The 21,828-nt window shown below is 40.0% G+C and overlaps 1 protein-coding gene across 1 annotated transcript in view; it reads right to left on the bottom strand.

Annotated features, from left to right (window-relative positions):
* LOC126256911 (protein CLP1 homolog) overlaps positions 1-20,716 on the bottom strand; it is a 64,316-nt gene extending 43,600 nt beyond the window's left edge. The window contains exons 1-4 of the mRNA XM_049955520.1: positions 20,457-20,716; positions 16,822-16,983; positions 15,542-15,761; positions 4,187-4,357 (exon numbers count right to left, since the gene is read on the bottom strand). Of these exons, the coding sequence (XP_049811477.1) occupies positions 4,187-4,357; positions 15,542-15,761; positions 16,822-16,983; positions 20,457-20,549 (646 nt within the window). The 5' untranslated portion in view covers positions 20,550-20,716. The remainder of the gene's footprint in view (positions 1-4,186; positions 4,358-15,541; positions 15,762-16,821; positions 16,984-20,456) is intronic.
* Positions 20,717-21,828: the final 1,112 nt, after the last annotated feature.

Here is a 21,828-nt window from a genome sequence, read left to right as displayed (position 1 = left end):
AGCGAAGAACTTCTCTCTGTGACAAGGAAAGAACGTGCAGACCATCAACGCCAATAACTGAGGACTATTTGGAAATAGTTGAGGCTATGGTGATGGAAAGCAGACAAATCACAGTGGCAGAAATCGCCAATACTTTACATATCAGTCATGGTTCAATGTATTCCATCTTATACGACAGGCTAAATTTTCAGACAGTGCGTGCAAGGTGCATACCGAAACTATTGTCAGTGCAGCATAAGATGCAAAGGATGGACATCTCTTGTAGACATTTGGCCCATTACCACCAGGGGAGATGGATTTTTACAGCAAACTGTTACTGTAGACAAAATGTGGGTGTTCTTTACACTCCAAGAGGTGAGACGGGGAATAGTGAGAACTATTGTGGTGTTTTCTGAATCAAACTGAAGCCTGCAATCAGATCCAAACATGGAAAACTGCGAAAAGTTGTCATCCTGCAGCAAGATAACACTGAGCCACATTCTACATCTATATATACATGGATACTCTGCAAATCACATTTAAGTGCCTTGCAGAGGGTTCATCTCTGTATTATTCTCTATTATTCTGATCTCGTATAGTGCACGGAAAAAACAAACACCTGTATCTTTCTGTAAGAGCTCTGATTTCCCTTATTTTATAGTGGTGATCGTTCCTCCCTATGTAGGTCAGTGTATATAAAATATTTTCGCTTTCAAAGGAGAAAGTTGGTGATTGGAATTTCATGAGAAGATTCCATCGCAATGAAAAATGCCTTTCTTTTACTGATATCAAGCCCAAATCCTGTATCATTTCAGTGACGCTCTCTCCCAATACTACAAAACGTGCTGCACTTCTTTGTACTTTTTCGATGTACTCTGTCAGTCCTATCTGGTAAGGATCCCACATTGTGCAGCAGTATTCTAAAAGAGGACGGACAAGTGTAGTGTAGGCAGTCTCCTTAATAGATCTGTTACATTTTCTAAGTGTCCTGCCAATAAAACACAGTCTTTGGTTAGCCTTCCCCTCAACATTTTCTATGTATTTCTTCCAATTTAAGTTGTTTGTAATTGTAATTCCTAGGCAATTAGCTGAATTTACGGCCTTTGGATTTGTCTGATGTATCATGTAACCAAAGTTTAACGAATTCCTTTCAGCAATCATGTGGACGACCTCACACTTTTCGTTATTTAGGGTCAACTGCCAATTTTTGCACCATTCAGATATCTTTTCTAAATCATTTTGCAATTTGTTCTGATCTTCTGATGACTTAGTCAATAAGTGACAATGTCATCTGCAAACAACCTAAGATGGCTGCTCAGATTGTCTCCCAAATCATTTACATAGATAAAGAGCAGCAAAGGGCCTATAACACTACCTTGGGGAATGCCAGAAATCACTTCTGTTTTACTTTATGACTTTCTGTCAACTACTACGAACTGTGACCTATCTGACAGGACATCACAAATTCAGTCACATAACTGAAACGATATTCCATAAGCACACAGTTTCACTACAAACCACTTGTGTGGTACAGTGCCAAAAGCCTCCCAGAAATCCAGAAATATGGAATCAATCTGAAATGCCTTGTCAATAGCACTCTACACTTCATGTGAGTAAAGAGCTAGTTGTATTTCACAAGAACGATGTTTTCTAAACCCTTGCTGACTGTGCGTCAACAGACCGTTCTCTTCGAGGTTATTCATAATGTTAGAACTCGCTATATGTTCCAAAATCCTGCTGAATATGGATGTTAATGATATGGGCTTGTAATTTAGTGGATTGCTCCTACTATCGTTCTTTAATATTGGTGTGACCTGTGCAAATTTCCAGTCTTTGAGTATGAATATTTCGTCAAGCAAACGGATGTATAGGACTATTAGGTATGGAGCTAACACATCAGCATACTCTGAAAGGAACCTAATTGGTATACAGTCTGGATCAGAATACTTGCTTTTATTAAGTGGTTTAAGTTGCTTCACTACTCCGAGAATATCTCCTTCTACGTTACTCACGTTAGCAGCTGTTCTCAATTCCATTCCTGGAATATTTACTTTGTCTTCTTTTGTGAAGGCATTTTGGAAGGCTGTGTTTAGCAACTCTGCTTTCGCAGCATTGTCTTCGATAGTATCTCCATAAATATCGCGCAGAGAAGGCATTGATTGTTTCTCGCCGCTAACATACTTCACATACAACAGAATCTCTTTGGATTTTCTGCCAGGTTTTGAGACAAAGTTTCTATGTAGAAACTGTTAGAAGCACCTCACACTGAAGTCTGCACTAAATTTCGAGCTCCTATGAAAGATCGCCAATCTAGGGGATTTTGTGTCTGTTTAAATTTGGCATGTTTCTTTCGTTGATTCTGCAACAGTGTTTTGACCCGTTTTGTGTACCAAGGAGGATCAGCTCTGTCGATTTTTAATTTATTTGATATAAATCTCTCAATTGCTGCTGATACTATTTCTCTGAATTCAAGCTAACATTTATACTACTAATTTGAAAGGAGTGGAGATTGTCTCTCAGGAAGGCATTAAGTGAATTTTTATCTGCTTTTTTGAATAGGTGTACTTTTCATTTATTTTTGGAGGATTTGGGGGTTACAATATTCAATCTCTACGACAACCCTGTGTTCATTAATCCCTGTATCAGTTTTGATGCTCATTATTAACTCAGGATTATTTGTTGCTAAGAGGACAAGTGTATTTTCACAACTGTTTACTATAAACTAACCGCTTGAAATAATTTTCAGAGTATGCGTTTGGCATGATTTCGGATGATGTTTTACGTGTACCTCCAGAATTAAACATGTACTTATGCCAACATATCAAGGGTAAATTAAAATCACCACCAACTATAATCAAATGAGTTGGGTACGTGTTTGAATTCAAACTCAAATTTTCCTTGAACCTTTCAGCAACTCTATCATCTGAACTGGGAGGTTGGTAGAAGGATCCAATCATTATTTTACTCTGGTTGCCAACAATGACCTCTGCCCATACTAACTCACAGAAACTATCTACTTCAATTTCGTGACAAAATTAACTACTTCTAATAGCAACAAACACACCACCGCCAACCGTGTTTAGCCTATCCTTTCAGAACACAGTTAGGTTCTTCGCAAAAATTTCGGCTGAGCTTATCTCCGGCTTTAGCCAGCTTTCAGTGCCTGTAACGATTTAAGCACCAGTGCTTTCTATTAGCGCTTGGAGCTCTGGTACATTCCCAACAAAACTATGACAATTTACCAATGGTTCCTGTATCTACGTTCTTCCTGTGTTTGGCCTGCACTCTTTGTGACTGAAGCCCTTCCTGTGTTTTCCTGAGACCCCCTAACCTAAAAAACTGCCCAGTCCATGCCACACAGACCCTGCTACCCATGTAGCCAACTCCTGCGTATAGTGGACACCTGACCGATTCAGCAGAACCCGAAAGCCAACCACCCTTTGGTGCAAGTCGAGAAATCTGCGGCCTACACGGTCACAGAACCATCTGAGCCTCTGATTCAGGCCCTCCACTCGGCTCTGTACCAGAGTGCCAAATGAATGGCAGAAACAATAAAGGAGTTGGGATCTGAATTGTTGGAATGCCCATCACACAATCCAAACCTGGCTCCAAGTGATTTCCATATGTTTAGACCAATGAAGGAAATGTTCAGAGGAAGAAGGTTTGCGACCTATGTAGTAGTCACTGAGACAATGCGAAATTTGTCACAGGTGCAACCTAAAATCTTTTTTTCCGGCGGAATCAAACTTGCGAAACATAGGCCGAAGTGTGATGAAGAGCAGGGATGTTATGTTGAAAAATAATATATGTTTCAGTTTTATATCATTAGAATAAATATGTCTTTTCTCGAAAGCCCTTTACTTTTTAATTTCCCATCATACTAATATGCAGTTGCCTGGTGTGAATGTCTGGACTGGGCACTTAGATGTGCTCTGTTTCATCACCTCCCGTTCTTAGTGGTTGATGTTTGCAGCTGACCAAATGCTTGCATATGTATGGGACAATTTCATAGCATATCAACACACACTAGGCATCCAAAGGGGGTAAAAAGTGAACATTTACGAACTTTATAACGATTTTTTTTTTTAATTTACGTTGAGCTGCATATTTTGAAAGAAATTCCAATATCCTGGTTTAGCAAATAAAAATTGTATTGTGTCTTGATATTGTACAATTATTTTCAACACACCCTGTACTATTTACTCACCTCTTCTATTTGCCTGCATCCTTTCAGAGACAACTTCAGACAGTCTTGTAACTAGTATATTATATAAAGTCAGATTTGCAGCTGGACCACAGTGACCAAAGTGGTAGACCAGTGGCGCTTGCTGCGAGAAACCTTCTTCAACTGATGCTGGTCTTTCCACAAGAAGAGCACCTAAAAATAATTTAATGTGGAATAACAAGAAATACCACTTATCCTACTTTAATTACAGGTCTCTCCATTTTTCACAATGTTTATATAAAGTGCAAACTAATTAAATTTTGAGTACATAAAATGAAAGTTGCAGTACCTGTAAGGTTAATAGCATCTACAATCTACAAAATAGTTTGCTAAAAAAGGAGAATATAAACTAAATGGTATGCAGCTAGTAGCCCGGACATAATGTGGTTTTCGAAATGCTATATGCTTTAGACTGGATTTGCATTATTTCCCCTTATGTATGTTCTGAAGCAACTACTACTAAATAATTTATATTATTAAGGTCATCTTCAATTATGGTCATCTGATAATGATCCCAACCAGGATTCAAAACCAGCTGTGTTGACAGGACGACTAGCGTTCATTATCCCACAGAGAACAAGGTAATTCCAGATGGAGTACCAGCATTGGTCAGACAAGGGTAAGTAATCAAATCAGCCATGCCCTTTTCAAAGAAATCAGCCTTCTGCATCAGTCAGTTTAATGCATTCACAGAAACTCTTAACCTGGATGGTGATCTTAAATCTGTTCTTCCCAAACAGGAAGGCAGTGCTTTAACCACTGCTCCATCATGCTCAGTAGTGCAAAATCTTGCTGTACAGTGATGTGGAGTCTTGTAGGAACATGGTACAACAACAGTTTCGTAAGTCTTACAGTTGTTGTTGTTGTGGTCTTCAGTCCTGAGACTGGTTTGATGCAGCTCTCCATGCTACTCTATCCTGTGCAAGCTTCTTCATCTCCCAGTACCTACTGCAACCTACATCCTTCTGAATCTGCTTAGTGTATTGATCTCTTGGTCTCCCTCTACGATTTTTACCCTCCACACTGCCCTCCAATGCTAAATTTGTGATCCCTTGATGCCTCAAAACATGTCCTACCAACCGATCCCTTCTTCTAGTCAAGTTGTGCCACAAACTTCTGTTCTCCCCAATCCTATTCAGTACCTCCTCATTAGTTACGTGATCTACCCACCTTATCTTCAGCATTCTTCTGTAGCACCACATTTCGAAAGCTTCTATTCTCTTCTTGTCCAAACTGGTTATTGTCCATGTTTCACTTCCATACATGGCTACACTCCATACAAATACTTTCAGAAACGACTTCCTGACACTTAAATCTATACTCGATGTTAACAAATTTCTCTTCTTCAGAAACGATTTCCTTGCCATTTCCAGTCTACATTTTATATCCTCTCTACTTCGACCATCATCAGTTATTTTACTCCCTAAATAGCAAAATTCCTTTACTACTTTAAGTGTCTCATTTCCTAATCTAATTCCCTCAGCATCACCAGATTTAATTTGACTACATTCCATTATCCTCGTTTTGCTTTTGTTGATGTTCATCTTATATCCTCCTTTCAAGACACTGTCCATTCCGTTCAACTGCTCTTCCAAGTCCTTTGCTGTCTCTGACAGAATTACAATGTCATCGGCGAACCTCAAAGTTTTTAATTCTTCTCCATGAATTTTAATACCTACTCCGAATTTTTCTTTTGTTTCCTTTACTGCTTGCTCAATATACAGATTGAATAACATCGGGGAGAGGCTACAACCCTGTCTCACTCCTTTCCCAACCACTGCTTCCCTTTCATGCCCCTCGACTCTTATAACTGCCATCTGGTTTCTGTACAAATTGTAAATAGCCTTTCGCTCCCTGTATTTTACCCCTGCCACCTTTAGAATTTGAAAGAGAGTATTCCAGTTAACGTTGTCAAAAGCTTTCTCTAAGTCTACAAATGCTAGAAACGTAGGTTTGCCTTTTCTTAATCTTTCTTCTAAGATAAGTCGTAAGGTTAGTATTGCCTCACGTGTTCCAACATTTCTACGGAATCCAAACTGATCTTCCCCAAGGTCCGCTTCTACCTGTTTTTCCATTCGTCTGTAAAGAATTCGCGTTAGTATTTTGCAGCTGTGACTTATTGAACTGATAGTTCGGTAATTTTCACATCTGTCAACACCTGCTTTCTTTGGTATTGGAATTATTATATTCTTCTTGAAGGCTGTGGGTATTTCGCCTGTCTCATACATCTTGCTCACCAGATGGTAGAGTTTTGTCATGACTGGCTCTCGCAAGGCCGTCAGTAGTTCTAATGGAATGTTGTCTACTCCCGGGGCCTTGTTTCGACTCAGGTCTTTCAGTGCTCTGTCAAACTCTTCACGCAGTATCTTATCTCCCATTTCATCTTCATCTACATCCTCTTCCATTTCCATAATACTGTCCTCAAGTACATCGCCCTTGTATAAACCCTCTATATACTCCTTCCACCTTTCTGCCTTCCCTTCTTTGCTTAGAACTGGGTTGCCATCTGAGCTCTTGATATTCATACAAGTGGTTCTCTTCTCTCCAAAGGTCTCTTTAATTTTCCTGTAGCCAGTATCTATCTTACCCCTAGTGAGACAAGCCTCTACATCCTTACATTTGTCCTCTAGCCATCCCTGCTTAGCCATTTTGCACTTTCTGTCAATCTCATTTTTGAGACGTTTGTATTCCCTTTTGCCTGCTTCATTTACTGCATTTTTATATTTTCTCCTTTCATCAATTAAATTCAATATATCTTCTGTTACCCAAGGATTTCTATTAGCCCTCGTCTTTTTACCTACTTGATCCTCTGCTGCCTTCACTACTTCATCCCTCAGAGCTACCAATTCTTCTTCTACTGTATTTCTTTCCCCCATTCCTGTCAATTGTTCCCTTATGCTCTCCATGAAACTCTGTACAACCTTTGGTTCTTTCAGTTTATCCAGGTCCCATCTCCTTAAATTCCCACCTTTTTGCAGTTTCTTCAGTTTCAATCTGCAGTTCATAACCAATAGATTGTGGTCAGAATCCACATCTGCCCCTGGAAATGTCTTACAATTTAAAACCTGGTTCCTAAATCTCTGTCTTACCATTATATAATCTATCTGATACCTATTAGTATCTCCAGGATTCTTCCATGTATACAACCTTCTTTTATGATTCTTGAACCAAGTGTTAGCTATGATTAAGTTATGCTCTGTGCAAAATTCTACAAGGCGGCTTCCTCTTTCATTTCTTCCCCCCAATCCATATTCACCTACTATGTTTCCTTCTCTCCCTTTTCCTACTGACGAATTCCAGTCACCCATGACTATTAAATTTTCGTCTCCCTTCACTACCTGAATAATTTCTTTTATCTCGTCATACATTTCATCAATTTCTACATCATCTGCAGAGCTAGTTGGCATATAAACTTGTACTACTGTAGTAGGCATGGGCTTTGTGTCTATCTTGGCCACAATAATGCGTTCACTATGCTGTTTGTAGTAGCTAACCCGCACTCCTATTTTTTTATTCATTATTAAACCTACTCCTGCATTACCCCTATTTGATTTTGTATTTATAACCCTGTAATCACCTGACCAAAAGTCTTGTTCCTCCTGCCACCGAACTTCACTAATTCCCACTATATCTAACTTTAACCTATCCATTTCCCTTTTTAAATTTTCTAACCTACCTGCCCGATTAAGGGATCTGACATTCCACGCTCCGATCCGTAGAATGCCAGTTTTCTTTCTCCTGATAACGACGTCCTCTTGAGTAGTCCCCGCCCGGAGATCCGAATGGGGGACTATTTTACCTCCGGAATATTTTACCCAAGAGGACGCCATCATCATTTAATCATACAGTAAAGCTGCATGTCCTCGGGAAAAATTACGGCTGTAGTTTCCCCTTGCTTTCAGCCGTTCGCAGTACCAGCACAGCAAGGCCGTTTTGGTTAATGTTACAAGGCCAGATCAGTCAATCATCCAGACTGTTGCCCCTGCAACTACTGAAAAGGCTGCTGCCCCTTTCAGGAACCACATGTTTGTCTGGCCTCTCAACAGATACCCCTCCGTTGTGGTTGCACCTACGGTACGGCCATCTGTATCGCTGAGGCACGCAAGCCTCCTCACCAACGGCAAGGTCCATGGTTCATGGGGGAAGAGTTACAGTACCATGTTCAAATTCACGATTCTGTTGAGAAAAACGAAATATCAATTCCTAATTTAATGGCTGAAACATTATGGAGCAACCTGGTACACGAAATTGGTTGTCATTCATCACTTAATTATTATGACATCTTGCCATGTACAAATTGTAATTTTAAAATGTGCTTTTTATGCGATTAAGTTCTACATTCACACCTTCCATTAGAATCAAAAAGTGAAATACGGATCCAACAAAAAGAAATGGCTTCCTGGGTATCTGAAGGCTTCTCACGCTATGTTTTGACAGACTGTAAAATATGCATTCTGCACTCTTCTTATTAATGAATGCCTTCTACCTGCACTTATGACACAACATTTGGCAACATGCCAGCCCTTATTTTGTGGTCACTAGTAATTTCACTATTCTTGTTTGCAAAGCAGCAGTTTTGCTTATAGTTTGTGCCTATCTCTTGCATTATAAATCATTATTTGTACATGTTAATAATTTTCATGTAATTTATGTTCTGTGCTGTCACACCTGCACATTTTATCTTTCAACTAACTGAGAAATCCGGTGTTGTCTGGGTATTTATTTATTCCAACCTCATATTAGTCTATCTCCTCCTCCCTCTTCTATCTGTTCACTTCTATCCTCCTCTCCACCCCTCCATCCCATTTTGGAGGGCAGAAGGGAGTCAGTGAGCAAAAGTTTGTAAAGGTTTGAAATTATGTATTACGTATTATGTTTCATTTGTTGCAAGTTGCTAAGTGCACTCATTAACAAATACTGAGTAAATATAGCCTGTGCATTTGCATGTGGCATGTTACACTTATTTTCCCTGCCACCCCTTAGAGAGGTACATGGTTCTTACACCAAACAGTGCTTCTTTCCACGTAGCAAGAGATATGTGTGGCAGTTTGGTTGAGATTGATCCAGTAATTTATGAGGAAATGTTGAACACACATACATTTTTATAATATACAGTGATTCACAATGCTGAAACAATGACATAATATTTCTTGTATTTGAATGAACTCTTGACTATTAACAGCATTTCTATAATGTATATTTAGGCACTTGCTTTTATGTGGAGCCATGCTTCCTCTATATATAAGTATTTTTTATGAACATTTATGTCCTATCAAGCCAATTACCAGACCTAGTTCAGTGAGACAAGAATACAGAACACCAAACAGACATGTAGTGCTATGGCACATAATGGATCAGGATGTCCAGCGCAGCTTGCAGCTGCATTTTCTACTGTCTGACAAGTGTCCTCTAGAGGCTAGCAATGACCTGACCTGTGGAGGCCCTGTTCGGGCTAAGTCCTTCAGCCTAGAATGTTCGACACTTCATCAATCAGATTTAATCACTGACACAATGGCATGGAGACAGAATCATTATACACAAGACCTCTGCCCACACAGAATGGTGCAGGCACACTACAAGTCCCTGTACTGCCAAGCCACATATGTCCCATGTTTCTATGTTGTGCTGTCACAGTTTATTCTGCACAGCTGGGCTAGCAAGCAATGGTTTTTTCATGGATCTCTGAAACCCGTGACTTACATGGGGCTTAACACATGTTTGATAGCATTATGCTTAAATAATGTTAAGGTGTAAAGTCAGCGCCAGCATGTCAGTCAGGAACAACAGAGAAGAGACAGCTTTGACAAGAGGTAAGCCAATCGCATGCTGACCAACCTCCCTACAGGACAAAAAAGTGACAGCAGCAGCCCCCAGGTGAAGAGGACATAAGCACCATCCCAGACTGGTGGCAGCCCACTTCGATAGCAGCTTCAACGTTAGCCACATTGTAGCTGATGCATCGTAGCCACTTCATTAGAATCTCTACATAGCTCAGTTAAAGATGAGTAGTCACTGCAATGACTGATTATTTTGTATGTCGTCCTCTGCTTGAGACACATCTGTGTAACATCAAAGTTAAGTATTTGTAATTGTCCAGTTATAATAAAACTCATTAATGTAAGTTGTTTGATTGTTTGTCTAGCGAACTGAGTATGAAGGATCCCAAGACACAACAACATGGCAATGAGGTGAATGAATAACATGGCGAGGAAGATGTCCGAATAACATAGCGACATCCCGCTAAGTTTGAACCCCGAGCCGCCAGCTGCAACCAATTGTCTCTATGTTGTTTTGTCGTGGGCATGTGTGTTTTGCTGGTGTCTTAATTCTACCTTGTCTTTTATTTGCAGGGGTGTGTTTACATGTTTTAACAGTGTCTCTTATAGTGTTTTTTTCCTATTCAGTGTTTTCAGGTGGGCATTACAGAAATTTTCTTTGCTTGTGTGCTTATTTTTATTTCTTGCATTGTATGTTTATTGCATTTGCATACTCCAAAATGAGCAACCCACATCTCCCATCCCCTGCTCAGGTGCTCCAGCTGCAAGCGATAGATACAACGCAACTAACACATATGTTTCAGTTTCAGACGCAGCAGATTGCACCTTCTAAACATGGTACATCAGTTACTGGCCAACCAAGCGACCAACACAGTGTGCCCTACCAACCAACATGCTGCAACTGTAGCTCCCAGTTTAATGAAAATGAAGAGGAATGACTCGAGTGGTTGCAACAGTATGAAGCCCACATCATTTCTCACAAAGTATCAGGTACTGTGAAACTACATTACTTTTTGACAACGGTAGGAAGTGCAGTCTTTCGCCTCATTCAGAAACTGTTCCCTAGGGCCACTCTGAGTGAACTTTCCTATGATCAGGTTGAAGGTTCTCTAACTAACTACTATGACCGACAAATGAATGTGGTGGCAGCTAGGTACCAATTCTTTCATTGGAAGAAAAGGTCAGAACAAACTTATTGCAAGTGGATAACACATTTGCAGGGTATGAAGAGGAAATGCAAATTCAAATGACCTTGTGGTACTTTATATACAGATGTTATGTTGTGTGATGCGATCGTGTACAATGTAACTGATGTCACACTTAGGCAATGGATTCTGAAACAGCCAGATCCATCATGTCATCATGTAGTGCAAATTCTAGATCAGTATGATTCAGGTGCCGTAGTGGCCGATAAATTTGAGCAGCCACCATTTGTCGCATTGAGTCATCCCTTGCTCACGACCAGCAGGCAGCGACAGCATGCAGGCGCCTTGCCACGTTAAAAGTTCTCTAAACAGGTGGCTCCATCAGTGAACAGAATTAAGTCATGCCCTTGGTGCTATTCATGGCACAAATGCTGAGATTGCCTGCCCAGACAAGCACAGTGTTACACTTGTGGCAAGAGAGGTTACGTACAATCTGTATGTTTGCAACTGAACAAACATAAGAATTCTGCCCACTCACAAAAATCTAGTCACAAGGCCCATATAATACATGCAGTGTATTCAAAGCCTGTAGCAGGCATTAGCAAAACTAGCAAGCAAACAGTTTCTTCAGTGCTGTGCCAGTCCAACATATGTTTTGTTCATTTGCATCTTAATGGAAAACATGTGAAATTTCAGCTGGACATGGGTGACTCTGTTACATTGCTGAATTATAACACACAAACTGTTAGGATCCCCACCCATCTAAAACTAGCACACACCTCACGTCTTGTAATGGACAATCACGCAATTGTAAGAACATATTTGGCCTTGATTCATTTGATTTCTTTGGCTTTCACATTCAGGACAATGTGTTATCAGTGACTGCATTCAATGCCAATGACAGTGTAGCTTGCTTGCTGAAAGAATTCCCTGAACTCTCTTCTGAAGGTTTAGGCAAAGCTACAATTTTTCTGCACATATTACTGTGAAAGAGAATGCTCAGTCAAAATTTTGTCGAGCCAGAACTGATCCCATAGCATTACGAGACAATGTGGCTGCTGAATTTACAGAATTGCAAGATAGTGGAGTTATTGTACCCATACAAATTAGTCGATGGGCAAGTCCACTGATTTTGTTCCCCTAACCTTCAGGCCGCATTCGCCTCTGTGTTGACTTTAAGTCTACAGTCAGCCCACAAACTGTGATTGATACTTATCCATTGACACACCCAGAGGATCTCATGGAAAGATTAGGTGCTGGTCGCTACTTTTCAAAAATTGATTTGCATGACGCATATCTTCAAATACCACTAGATGGCAAATCTCAAACCAATTGTGTTGTGAACACTCATTTGAGGTTGTTTAAATATTTGCGTTTGCCTTTTGGCAATTCTTCCGCGCCTGCCTTTTTCCAACGGTATTTGGAACAGCTGACTGCTCAAGTACCAAACTGTTCAAATTATTTGGACGATATTGTCGTAGGAGGTCGTACACCTGAAGAACACATTGCAAATTTGCGTGCTTTGTTTCGTGTTTTATCTGATGCAGGACTAAAGTGTATACTGGACAAGTGTGATTTTTTTTAAACCTGGGTTGCAGTATCTTGGTCATGTCATAAACAGTCAAGGTGTACCTCCTCTTCAGTCACATTTGTTAGCCACATGTGACCTGCCAGTTCCTTGCAATGTCACAGAATTGCAGTCAGTCTTATGCATCGCTTGCGTTGCAGGAACATCCACTTTGTTTGGACAGATGAGTGCCAAGAAGCTTTTCAAAAACTTAGAGAGACAATGGTTATCGTGTAAGGTGTCACGAAATTCCACCACTGTTTGTATAGCAGAAAGTTCTACTTAGTAACGAATCACCAGCCATTGTAGTCCTTGTTTGATCCGATGAAGCCAGTTCCTGTACGAACTACCTAAAAATTGCAAAGATGGGCTTTGTTGTTGTCTCAATACCAGTATGGGATTGAACATCATCCAACAGCTCAACAAGGTAATGCAGACACACTTTCACATCTTCCGATTGGCCTTGATACAGACTTTGATGCTTCTGCTGCATCTTGTTGTCACATTGATGCTCAGTAATCTGAATTGCTTCAATACTTTCTTCTAAACTACAGGATGATTGTACAGGCCACAGAAGCTGATTCAGATTTGAACATACTGCTAAAATACATTTGCACATATTGACCTCACTCATTGCACAGCATAACAAACTCAGTAGAGTGCTGAGACTTTGCATGTCCACATAGCCTCACTGTACAAAAAGATGTGACCCCTGTTCAAAATGACAGAGGACAGCCATGTGTGTTGATACCCAAAGCTTTGCAAAAAGAAGTGTTACAGTTACTTCACCAAGGACACTGGTGGATTGTTTGTACGAAACAGTTAGCGCATTGCCACTGTACTTGGCAGGATACAGACACCCAAATAGAACAGACGTCACAGTGTCACGCATATGTGGAAAATCGGGTGGCTCTGCCACAAAAATTCTCTACTCTGTCTAAGTCGCAATCACCATAGGAACATGTGCACATAGACTTTGTGGGACCTTTTTGGAGCATTCGTTGGTTGATTGTGGTAGATTCCTATAGCAAATTTCCTTTTGCTGTGCCAATGAACACGACATCATCATGTAGCACAGTTCAGGCGTTGTCATCTATTTTTTGCCTCTAAGGTTTCCTGAAGTCATAGTGTCGGACAACGGCCCACAGTTCATACCAAATGAATTTGAAACATTCTGTGAATGCAATGGCATACAGCATCTAACTAGTGCATCATTCCATCCACAGTCAAATGGCAAAGCGGAACGTTTTGTCAGAATCTTCAAGCAACAGATCGTCAAACTTCAAACTGCACACAGCAGGCATCAAGCATTGCAATTGTTTCTTGCCTTCTATTGTTTGCATTCATGAGATGGACCATCGCAAGTGGTATTGCTTCATGGCCGCCACCATCGGATACTGCTCCACCAGCTTCACTCTCCTCAGCATCCAGAGCCAATGGAAGGCCACAAGTATCGCTTCATGCTGCATGATATTGTGTTTTTCAGGATTTCTAGCGGCAGCAGACGGTGGGTGTGAGGCAAGATCGTTCGTCAACTTGGCACATTCATGTTTCTCATTTCAGGCCCAGATGGATTGCAGTGCCAACACCACAATCAAATTTGCCACTGTCACCTGCACAGTGATCCTTCTGCATCTATTCCCCCAGATTCACGAACCCGGGAACAGTGCTGCCACAGCAGCTGCCAGATGGTGTCATCATGACACTCCGGGACGACCCCGTGGAGACGGAGCTTGTGCCTCCTCTTGTCCTACTGATAGAGCTGGGCCCGCCCACGCCGCAGCAGGCATGACCTGAGGTCTGACATCCCATGCAGCCACAGCTTCCGGTCCATCAGAGCATCCATGCTCCTGCCTCCCCCACCCCTCGTTGCCATGCTCCATATACAACAACGGTGTCGCTTTTGGAAGGGGGAGGAATGTAACAGCATAAAGTCAGCACCGGCACGCCAGTTGAGAACGACAGAGAAGAGAGAGCTGTGAGAAGAGGCCAGCCAATCCCATGCTAACCTGCCTCTCTCCAGACAGCAGGTGAAGAGGACATAAGTGCTGCACCCTGACTAGTGACTGCCCACTTCGATAACAACTTCAATGCTAGGAACTTCGTTAGCCGACACATCGTAGCCTCTTGATTAGAATCTCTATGTAGCTCATTCAGAGATACGCAGTCACTGCAAAGACTGATTATTTTGTATGTTGCCCGTTGCTTGTGACACATCTGTGTAACATCAAAGTTAAGTATTTGTAATTGTCTAGTTATAATAAAAGTCATTAATACGAGTTGTCTGATTGATTAGCAAACCGGGTATGCAGGATTCCTAGACACAACAAATAACATACTTTTAGCATTCTGCCTATGTCAAACACACATTTGGAAGATAGCTTCTGGCTTTCTTAGCATTATTTCTGATTTCATTTTCTAGTATACATTTTGTAAACAACTCCAATCAAGTTACACAGTTTACATATGGACTGGGCTTCACACAAAGCTTTGTACTTACAACTCACTTGCATTCACTTCTACCTTCACAATAATCACAGAATAATGCTCCAAACGTTTTTAACTTATTTCCTACAAAACCCACAGTACCTTCTCTGGAATGCCGAACCTCTTATCTCTTATTGAAAGCCAACCAGTTACTCCCAGTATATATCTATTGTCTAGCTTAAGTAGTTTCCTCGCATGGTAAACTGTAGTTGTAAGCAAAACAATGAGCTTGCATTTAATACATCATGACACAATCAAGAAAAAATTCTGGCCCTTACATCAATTCAAGGAAACTATAGTTGCCAACTAGGTCCCAGAACTGTAAAGAGGTAAGTGTAGTAACACTTCAAACAGATTTTACCTATACTTCCAGGCACAGATATCTGTCCCTGGCCAATGTCAAGGTCCACAAATACAGGCCTTCTGCCCATTCGAACAGCATAATTAAGAAGCAAACGACAAAGTGTTGACTTTCCAACATCAGTAGGTCCAACTATCATAGTGATGGGTCCTCGGGTATTTTCTTCTGCTGCTTTTTCTCTCAGTTTTTCTAGGCACGCATGGGCATTTAGATACATTATCTAAACAGAGAGAAAAAACAGAATAATTAGACAGAATCAAACAATGGAAAAATCGGATGGGATAATGACAGTATTATGAAAAGGACAGATCACAACTCACCATATAGCCAGACTGGCCTCAGCAGCCAGAGGCACTGGTCATATGTGAGCGAGCTGTGTAAGCATAGCAAAGATGTTGAGTCAAAAAAATGTGACTTACCAAACGAAAGCGCTGGCAGGTCGATAGACACACAAACATACACACAAAATTCAAGCTTTCGCAACCAACGATTGCTTCGTCAGCAAAGAGGGAAGGAGAGGGAAAGACGAAAAGATGTGGGTTTTAAGGGAGAGGGTAAGGAGTCATTCCAATCCCGGGAGCGTGTCTCTATTTCATAAGAAGGCCTTATGGCTGAAAGCTTACATGTCTTTTTGTTGTGCCTGTCTGCGACTCAACATCTCTAATACGCAGTGAGTAGCAATCTATCCTTTTCATAATGTAATAATAAGACTAAGAAATATTTACAAAACGTAATATGTTTAAAATGCAAACAGTACTACTTTCCACATGTTGGCACCTAATAACAACATGACCATGGCTTCGTTAGTATTACATGATCCGAAAGTAGCACGGTCTATGTAGTTATCAAAATATTTTGAAATTAACTTGCCTTCTATTTTCATCTTTAATCCCATAAATTGTAACTGCACCAATTCTGCCTGAAATACCTTGACTCTTCACACAGTTTCCTCCGAAAATTTCTGGCAGGCACCCTTAATGGAACGTAAGAATTTGACTTTTGCACAAAAATAAGGTGAACATATAAACTATCGATTACTTGAATGTAAGATTAGGCTACAGAGAAAAGAGTTTGAGGCCGCTTCCTCCAATACCGTGAACACACCCCAGATCTTGCAAAGGACCTAAATTTGCTTCTGGCAAAATTTACTGCAGACATATACTACAAAGCTGGCTTTGGATTATTACAGGGTTATTTCATGTGAACAGATTATATATAAAAGCCAACTAGATGACATTCATTATCAAACATACAATATTTATTTTTTACAAATAACTTACAACAGGAGTTTCCTTTGCAATGTAGCTCACATCAACTTTGCCTCTCAGCTCCACAACACAGCCTTTCCAAGTAAAGACAGCTACTTTTGCTCCAGTGGTGAAAGTATACGCCTTTCCCTTTACAAGTTCGGTACCAAAAATTTCGGCAACACCATTTTTCAGCTGTGAACATAAATTTATTGTGTTTTAATTGAAATACTTTGACATAAGATTTTAAAAGAATAGGCCTACTGAAGAGACCATGAACACTGTTAAGCTAACAAAGAAACACAGCCAATTAATAACTTAATGTCCTGTAAGAACAAAGAGCATCCTGAGGTATAAATTCCACAGCAGCCCATAGTAAAGTAGTGGTTTTGCCATTCTTCATCATTAAGAGCAGCAACCCCCCCCCCCTTGCCACGGTCCCATGTCCAAACACAACCTTCTATTGAAATAGAAGTGACAACTAGATCGTGTGATAAGTAACGCAGGTATTGGTAATTAAGTCTTCCTCACCCATCATCAGATTATCAGGTGAGATGAGCACCATCCTTTGCATCATGTCCAGTATCCTCTGTGTCAGTATTTGATGTGCAAAATGGCAGTCTAAGGCGATCAATAGAAATCATAGTTGGGGAGACCAATGGCAAGGAGAGGTCCCCAGTGGTGCAAATCAATGTTTGGCAACCACATATATGGTGGTGTAGGTTAAGGATCCAAGTATCGCATCCTGAAGCCATATACCCAGGTGTGCCCTTGTTTATGAGGAAAAAAAACAGCCTGTTTCTATAGATCATTAAATTAATACCACACTTTCGACTACTGCCGTAGTGTAATGGGCAACATAACAAACTGGAAAACAGAAGATTGCGGTTACGAATCTTGTCACATTCCTATAATTTCTCTTTTATTTTTAAATTCTATTTTCATTCAGTTATTTGCATCAAATTTTCTAATCCTTTGCTAAGTCATTTCTATCATTGTATTAAGTTCCTCGTTTGTTATCTTTCCTCCATTGGGCTCAAAATCACTGATGGATTTGCAGTTACCAATCACATATCAGTTCTTTTTTGCTTCTTTTTTGCATTTCCCTTTTGCATTTGTTTTATGAGTGTGCAGCATTTAAAATGTTCAGCAACGTAAATTCATCAACTGGCAAATGTCATGATGAAAGAATAGAGTAATTTGATGAAGAACCTATGCGAATGTAGAAAGACAGCTTTTATAGTTTGTCCACTGTGCGAGAACAATCTGTTTTTCAAATGACTGTGCGATGATTACCATATAAAAAAAACTGCACGTCTCTCAATGAAAAATAAATTTTTGTGACTGTTGCACAATCAATATGAATACTGATAACTATTCTTTTTTAGTTGCTTTATTAGTATTTTTAAATGATTAAATATCACAATACATAAATAAAAAGAATTAAAACCACATGGACAGAGATTCCAAATGAAAAAAGAATGACAGGAAGACAATATGAGAACAAATAAGAAATTTATACAATGGTTAAAATGACTTTGCAACAGATTACAAAATTTAAAAACATTACATTTGAAGCAGATAACTGAAGAAAAATAAAATAAAAGTTATAAGAATATGACAGGATTCGTACCTAGCACTTTCAGTTTTCCAGTTGGCACACTGCCCATTATGCTATGGCAGCAGTCGAAAGGCTGGTGTTAATTTACTCTATACAGGAACAGGCTAAATTGTTTTTTGGCTTTTATTCATACACAAGAGCCCACCAGAGTGAATGACTTCAGGGTGAGATACCTGGGTTCTTAATCTACACCACCATATAGATGGTTGCAAAAAGTCGATTGCAACACTACGGACCTCTCCTTGTGAGATCAACTTTAAATGTCTTTTTGACCAAGAAATGTATGTTGTAGAGCACGCAGTGGATGCAAAGGCTTGTACCCTGTGTCTTGTCTGGCAGATCTATTCACATGTGCAAAGTACAACAAATATGAAAAGGTCACTAGTATGATATTATCGGGGGATTGACTGAAACCGGCAAATGTGTGAATGTAACTGTCGAATGAAGCATTGGGCTAAACAACGTTTTTTACTGAATAGGAATATATTATTGATCATGTTTTTAAAACATCTAGTGGCTACTGTACTACTACAAAAATGATAGCTCATTCATTGTGCAACTGGGAGAGCTCATTTTTAACCATCCAAAAATCATTATTTTAAGGACTAGTTGAGCCAAGGATTCCTAACACACCATGCTGTCTTCTTGTGCTTTTTGTGTAACAGTGTCTGCCCTTCTCTTTCAAAATAAATGCAACTGCAAATCTGATGAAACAGTTTTGGGTGCCAAATTTTACATTTCTTTGGGGAGGACTCTATTTCAACTGTATGTTTTTTAGTGCTTTTTTAGCTTGATACAACCAGAAATAATAGTTTTTAAGTTTTAGAAGCTATCTACTTTAATTTTGGACCCATGCCAGCTTATATGTGAAATGACTGAAAATTTTTCCAAATTCACCACTGAAATTTGTTTCACAATTTTGAAACATTATGGAAGACATTGCCAAATGTTTTCACACCATCATTGGAGGAATATACATATTCTCTGAACAATCAGTTCCTCAGTGGCGTTGATCTTGTGATCAGCTTTCTCTGAGAAAGTTTCGTGACTGAACCAGTTTGAGTGTTCTGTGAAATGAACCATGAAGTGCCTGATGCTTCTTTCTTCAGCGACTGAGGTGGTAATGATTGTCATATGACTTCACCATTTTATAATGGTGAAAGTCAGCTTAAGCCCTTGAAAGAAATGTCACAGTTGGAATAGAGCTAGTTCTAGATACATAAAATTTCCAGTGATTGTGTGTACAGCAGCATTATCTGCATAGTGTAAACAAACGCAGGCAACAAATTTGGTTACGTCATGAGTTAAGCTGACTAATGGCACCAAACGTTTAAAATGATGCAAAATGTGTGTCCCATCAATACTGTATAGGGCATCACTTTCTCCAAATCCTTCTGACACATAATACCTCGTTACCTTTGAGTTAAAGTCACTAAATAAGGAATCATCTGTAATGTTCAGCCAAGGCTCAAGTTTGTTCTACTAAGATGCTCACTGCAGTCAAATATTGATATATCTCAACAATTTTAACCCTTCACACTTCCTGCGTTCCAAATTACCCAACCAGCAACTCTGTTACACTGAATGTTGATGTGCAATGTATGTATAGGTCCAGATTTCTTGTAGCCGATTTCAATTTTGAGGAGTAAAAAAACTTTAACTAAATGTGTGGCTAACTGATTCATATTAAGTTTTCCAACTGAAACTTGTTGGGAGACCTGCAGTTCATTGTATCTGCTACTCTATTCGTAGTCAGAAAGCGTTAAAGGAAATTCAATCCAGGACTCCTGCAGCACATAACAGAGGAACTAGAAGTACTCCCGGTGACCATTTGTAAATACACAATGAAATTATGAGTAATGTTGCTGCAGGTAAAACGTAAGTGTCCAAGCCTATGACCGTACTATTAGGTTTCTGCTGCACTATCAAAGCATCAATTGAAGAAAATATAGAACCTGATTCAAGATGAAAAGCGACAGTAACAAAAACTTATATGCTTAGTACAGTCTATAACGTAATAATAAACCATACAAAACACAAAACCTACCTCCAAGTTCACTTTCTCGTTCTTGCTTTCGACCTCGAATCTCAGTTCGCAGTCTGGGTCTAACTTAAATTCTTGTGTTGGTACCTCACTCATTTCGATTTTTTTCCGGCGTCCGATCAAATATTAACTACGTTTAGAAGAGTATCATGCAACACATCAGTAAATCACAGAAGTGTTAACTTTTGCTTGTACACACTTGATTGTAAGACTTAAAACATAAACTGCAAAGTACAAACAAGCTGTGACACAACCAAAGACACTTGTGGTTTTGAGCCAGCGCAAAAGACAGTCATCTGTTCACAGCATAGAGTAAATATTTACTCTATGGTTCATACTCGCATTCCGTCGACTCGAAATGGAAATTTCAGGCCGGTTCACAGTAGATGTCAACGGAACTGAACTAACTAACACTTAACGTCGCCGTTAAATGGTGAAGGATTCACGCTAGATGAATCGTCAACACGACATCTATTCGTTAAGCACAGTGCGGAACGATGAGAGTATGGCATCAGTATTGAGGAGCTAAGGACGATAAAGTTTATTAATGGCCAAAGCAAACTTCATAACACTTATTTTTAATCAGTGTAATATAGTAAATTGCTGAGAAGGGAAACAACATTTTTATCTGTATGTAATGGAATACACAGAGCTTGTCTACCTTATCCACTATTTTTCCTTGAATGGCAAATAACGTACTTTTCAACAGACTTTACTTTTGCCACTTAATAAAAGATTATTTAATGGAAATGTATGTCCTTATTTATACACAGTACAGGAGTCAGCCCAGTTCTGTGATTGTAAAACCTAAACATTTTCACTTTCAAATATTCTTCCCCCATGAACCATGGACCTTGCCGTTGGTGGGGAGGCTTGCGTGCCTCAGCGATACAGATGGCCGTACCGTAGGTGCAACCGCAACGGAGGGGTATCTGTTGAGAGGCCAGACAAACATGTGGTTCCTGAAGAGGGGCCGCGGCCTTTCCAGTAGTTGCAGGGGCAACAGTCTGGATGATTGACTGATCTGGCCTTGTAACATTAACCAAAACGGCCTTGCTGTGCTGGTACTGCGAACGGCTGAAAGCAAGGGGAAACTACAGCCGTAATTTTCCCGAGGACATGCAGCTTCACTGTATGATTAAATGATGATGGCGTCCTCTTGGGTAAAATATTCCGGAGGTAAAATAGTCCCCCATTCGGATCTCCGGGCGGGGACTACTCAAGAGGACGTCGTTATCAGGAGAAAGAAAACCGGCATTCTACGGATCGGAGCGTGGAATGTCAGATCCCTTAATCGGGCAGGTAGGTTAGAAAATTTAAAAAGGGAAATGGATAGGTTAAAGTTGGATATAGTGGGAATTAGTGAAGTTCGGTG

This window comes from Schistocerca nitens, chromosome 1 (assembly GCF_023898315.1).
Source record: "Schistocerca nitens isolate TAMUIC-IGC-003100 chromosome 1, iqSchNite1.1, whole genome shotgun sequence".
In the NCBI taxonomy this organism is placed as follows: domain Eukaryota; kingdom Metazoa; phylum Arthropoda; class Insecta; order Orthoptera; family Acrididae; genus Schistocerca; species Schistocerca nitens.
Note: the sequence above shows the minus strand (reverse complement) of the source record. Positions and strands in the feature narration are given on the sequence as shown.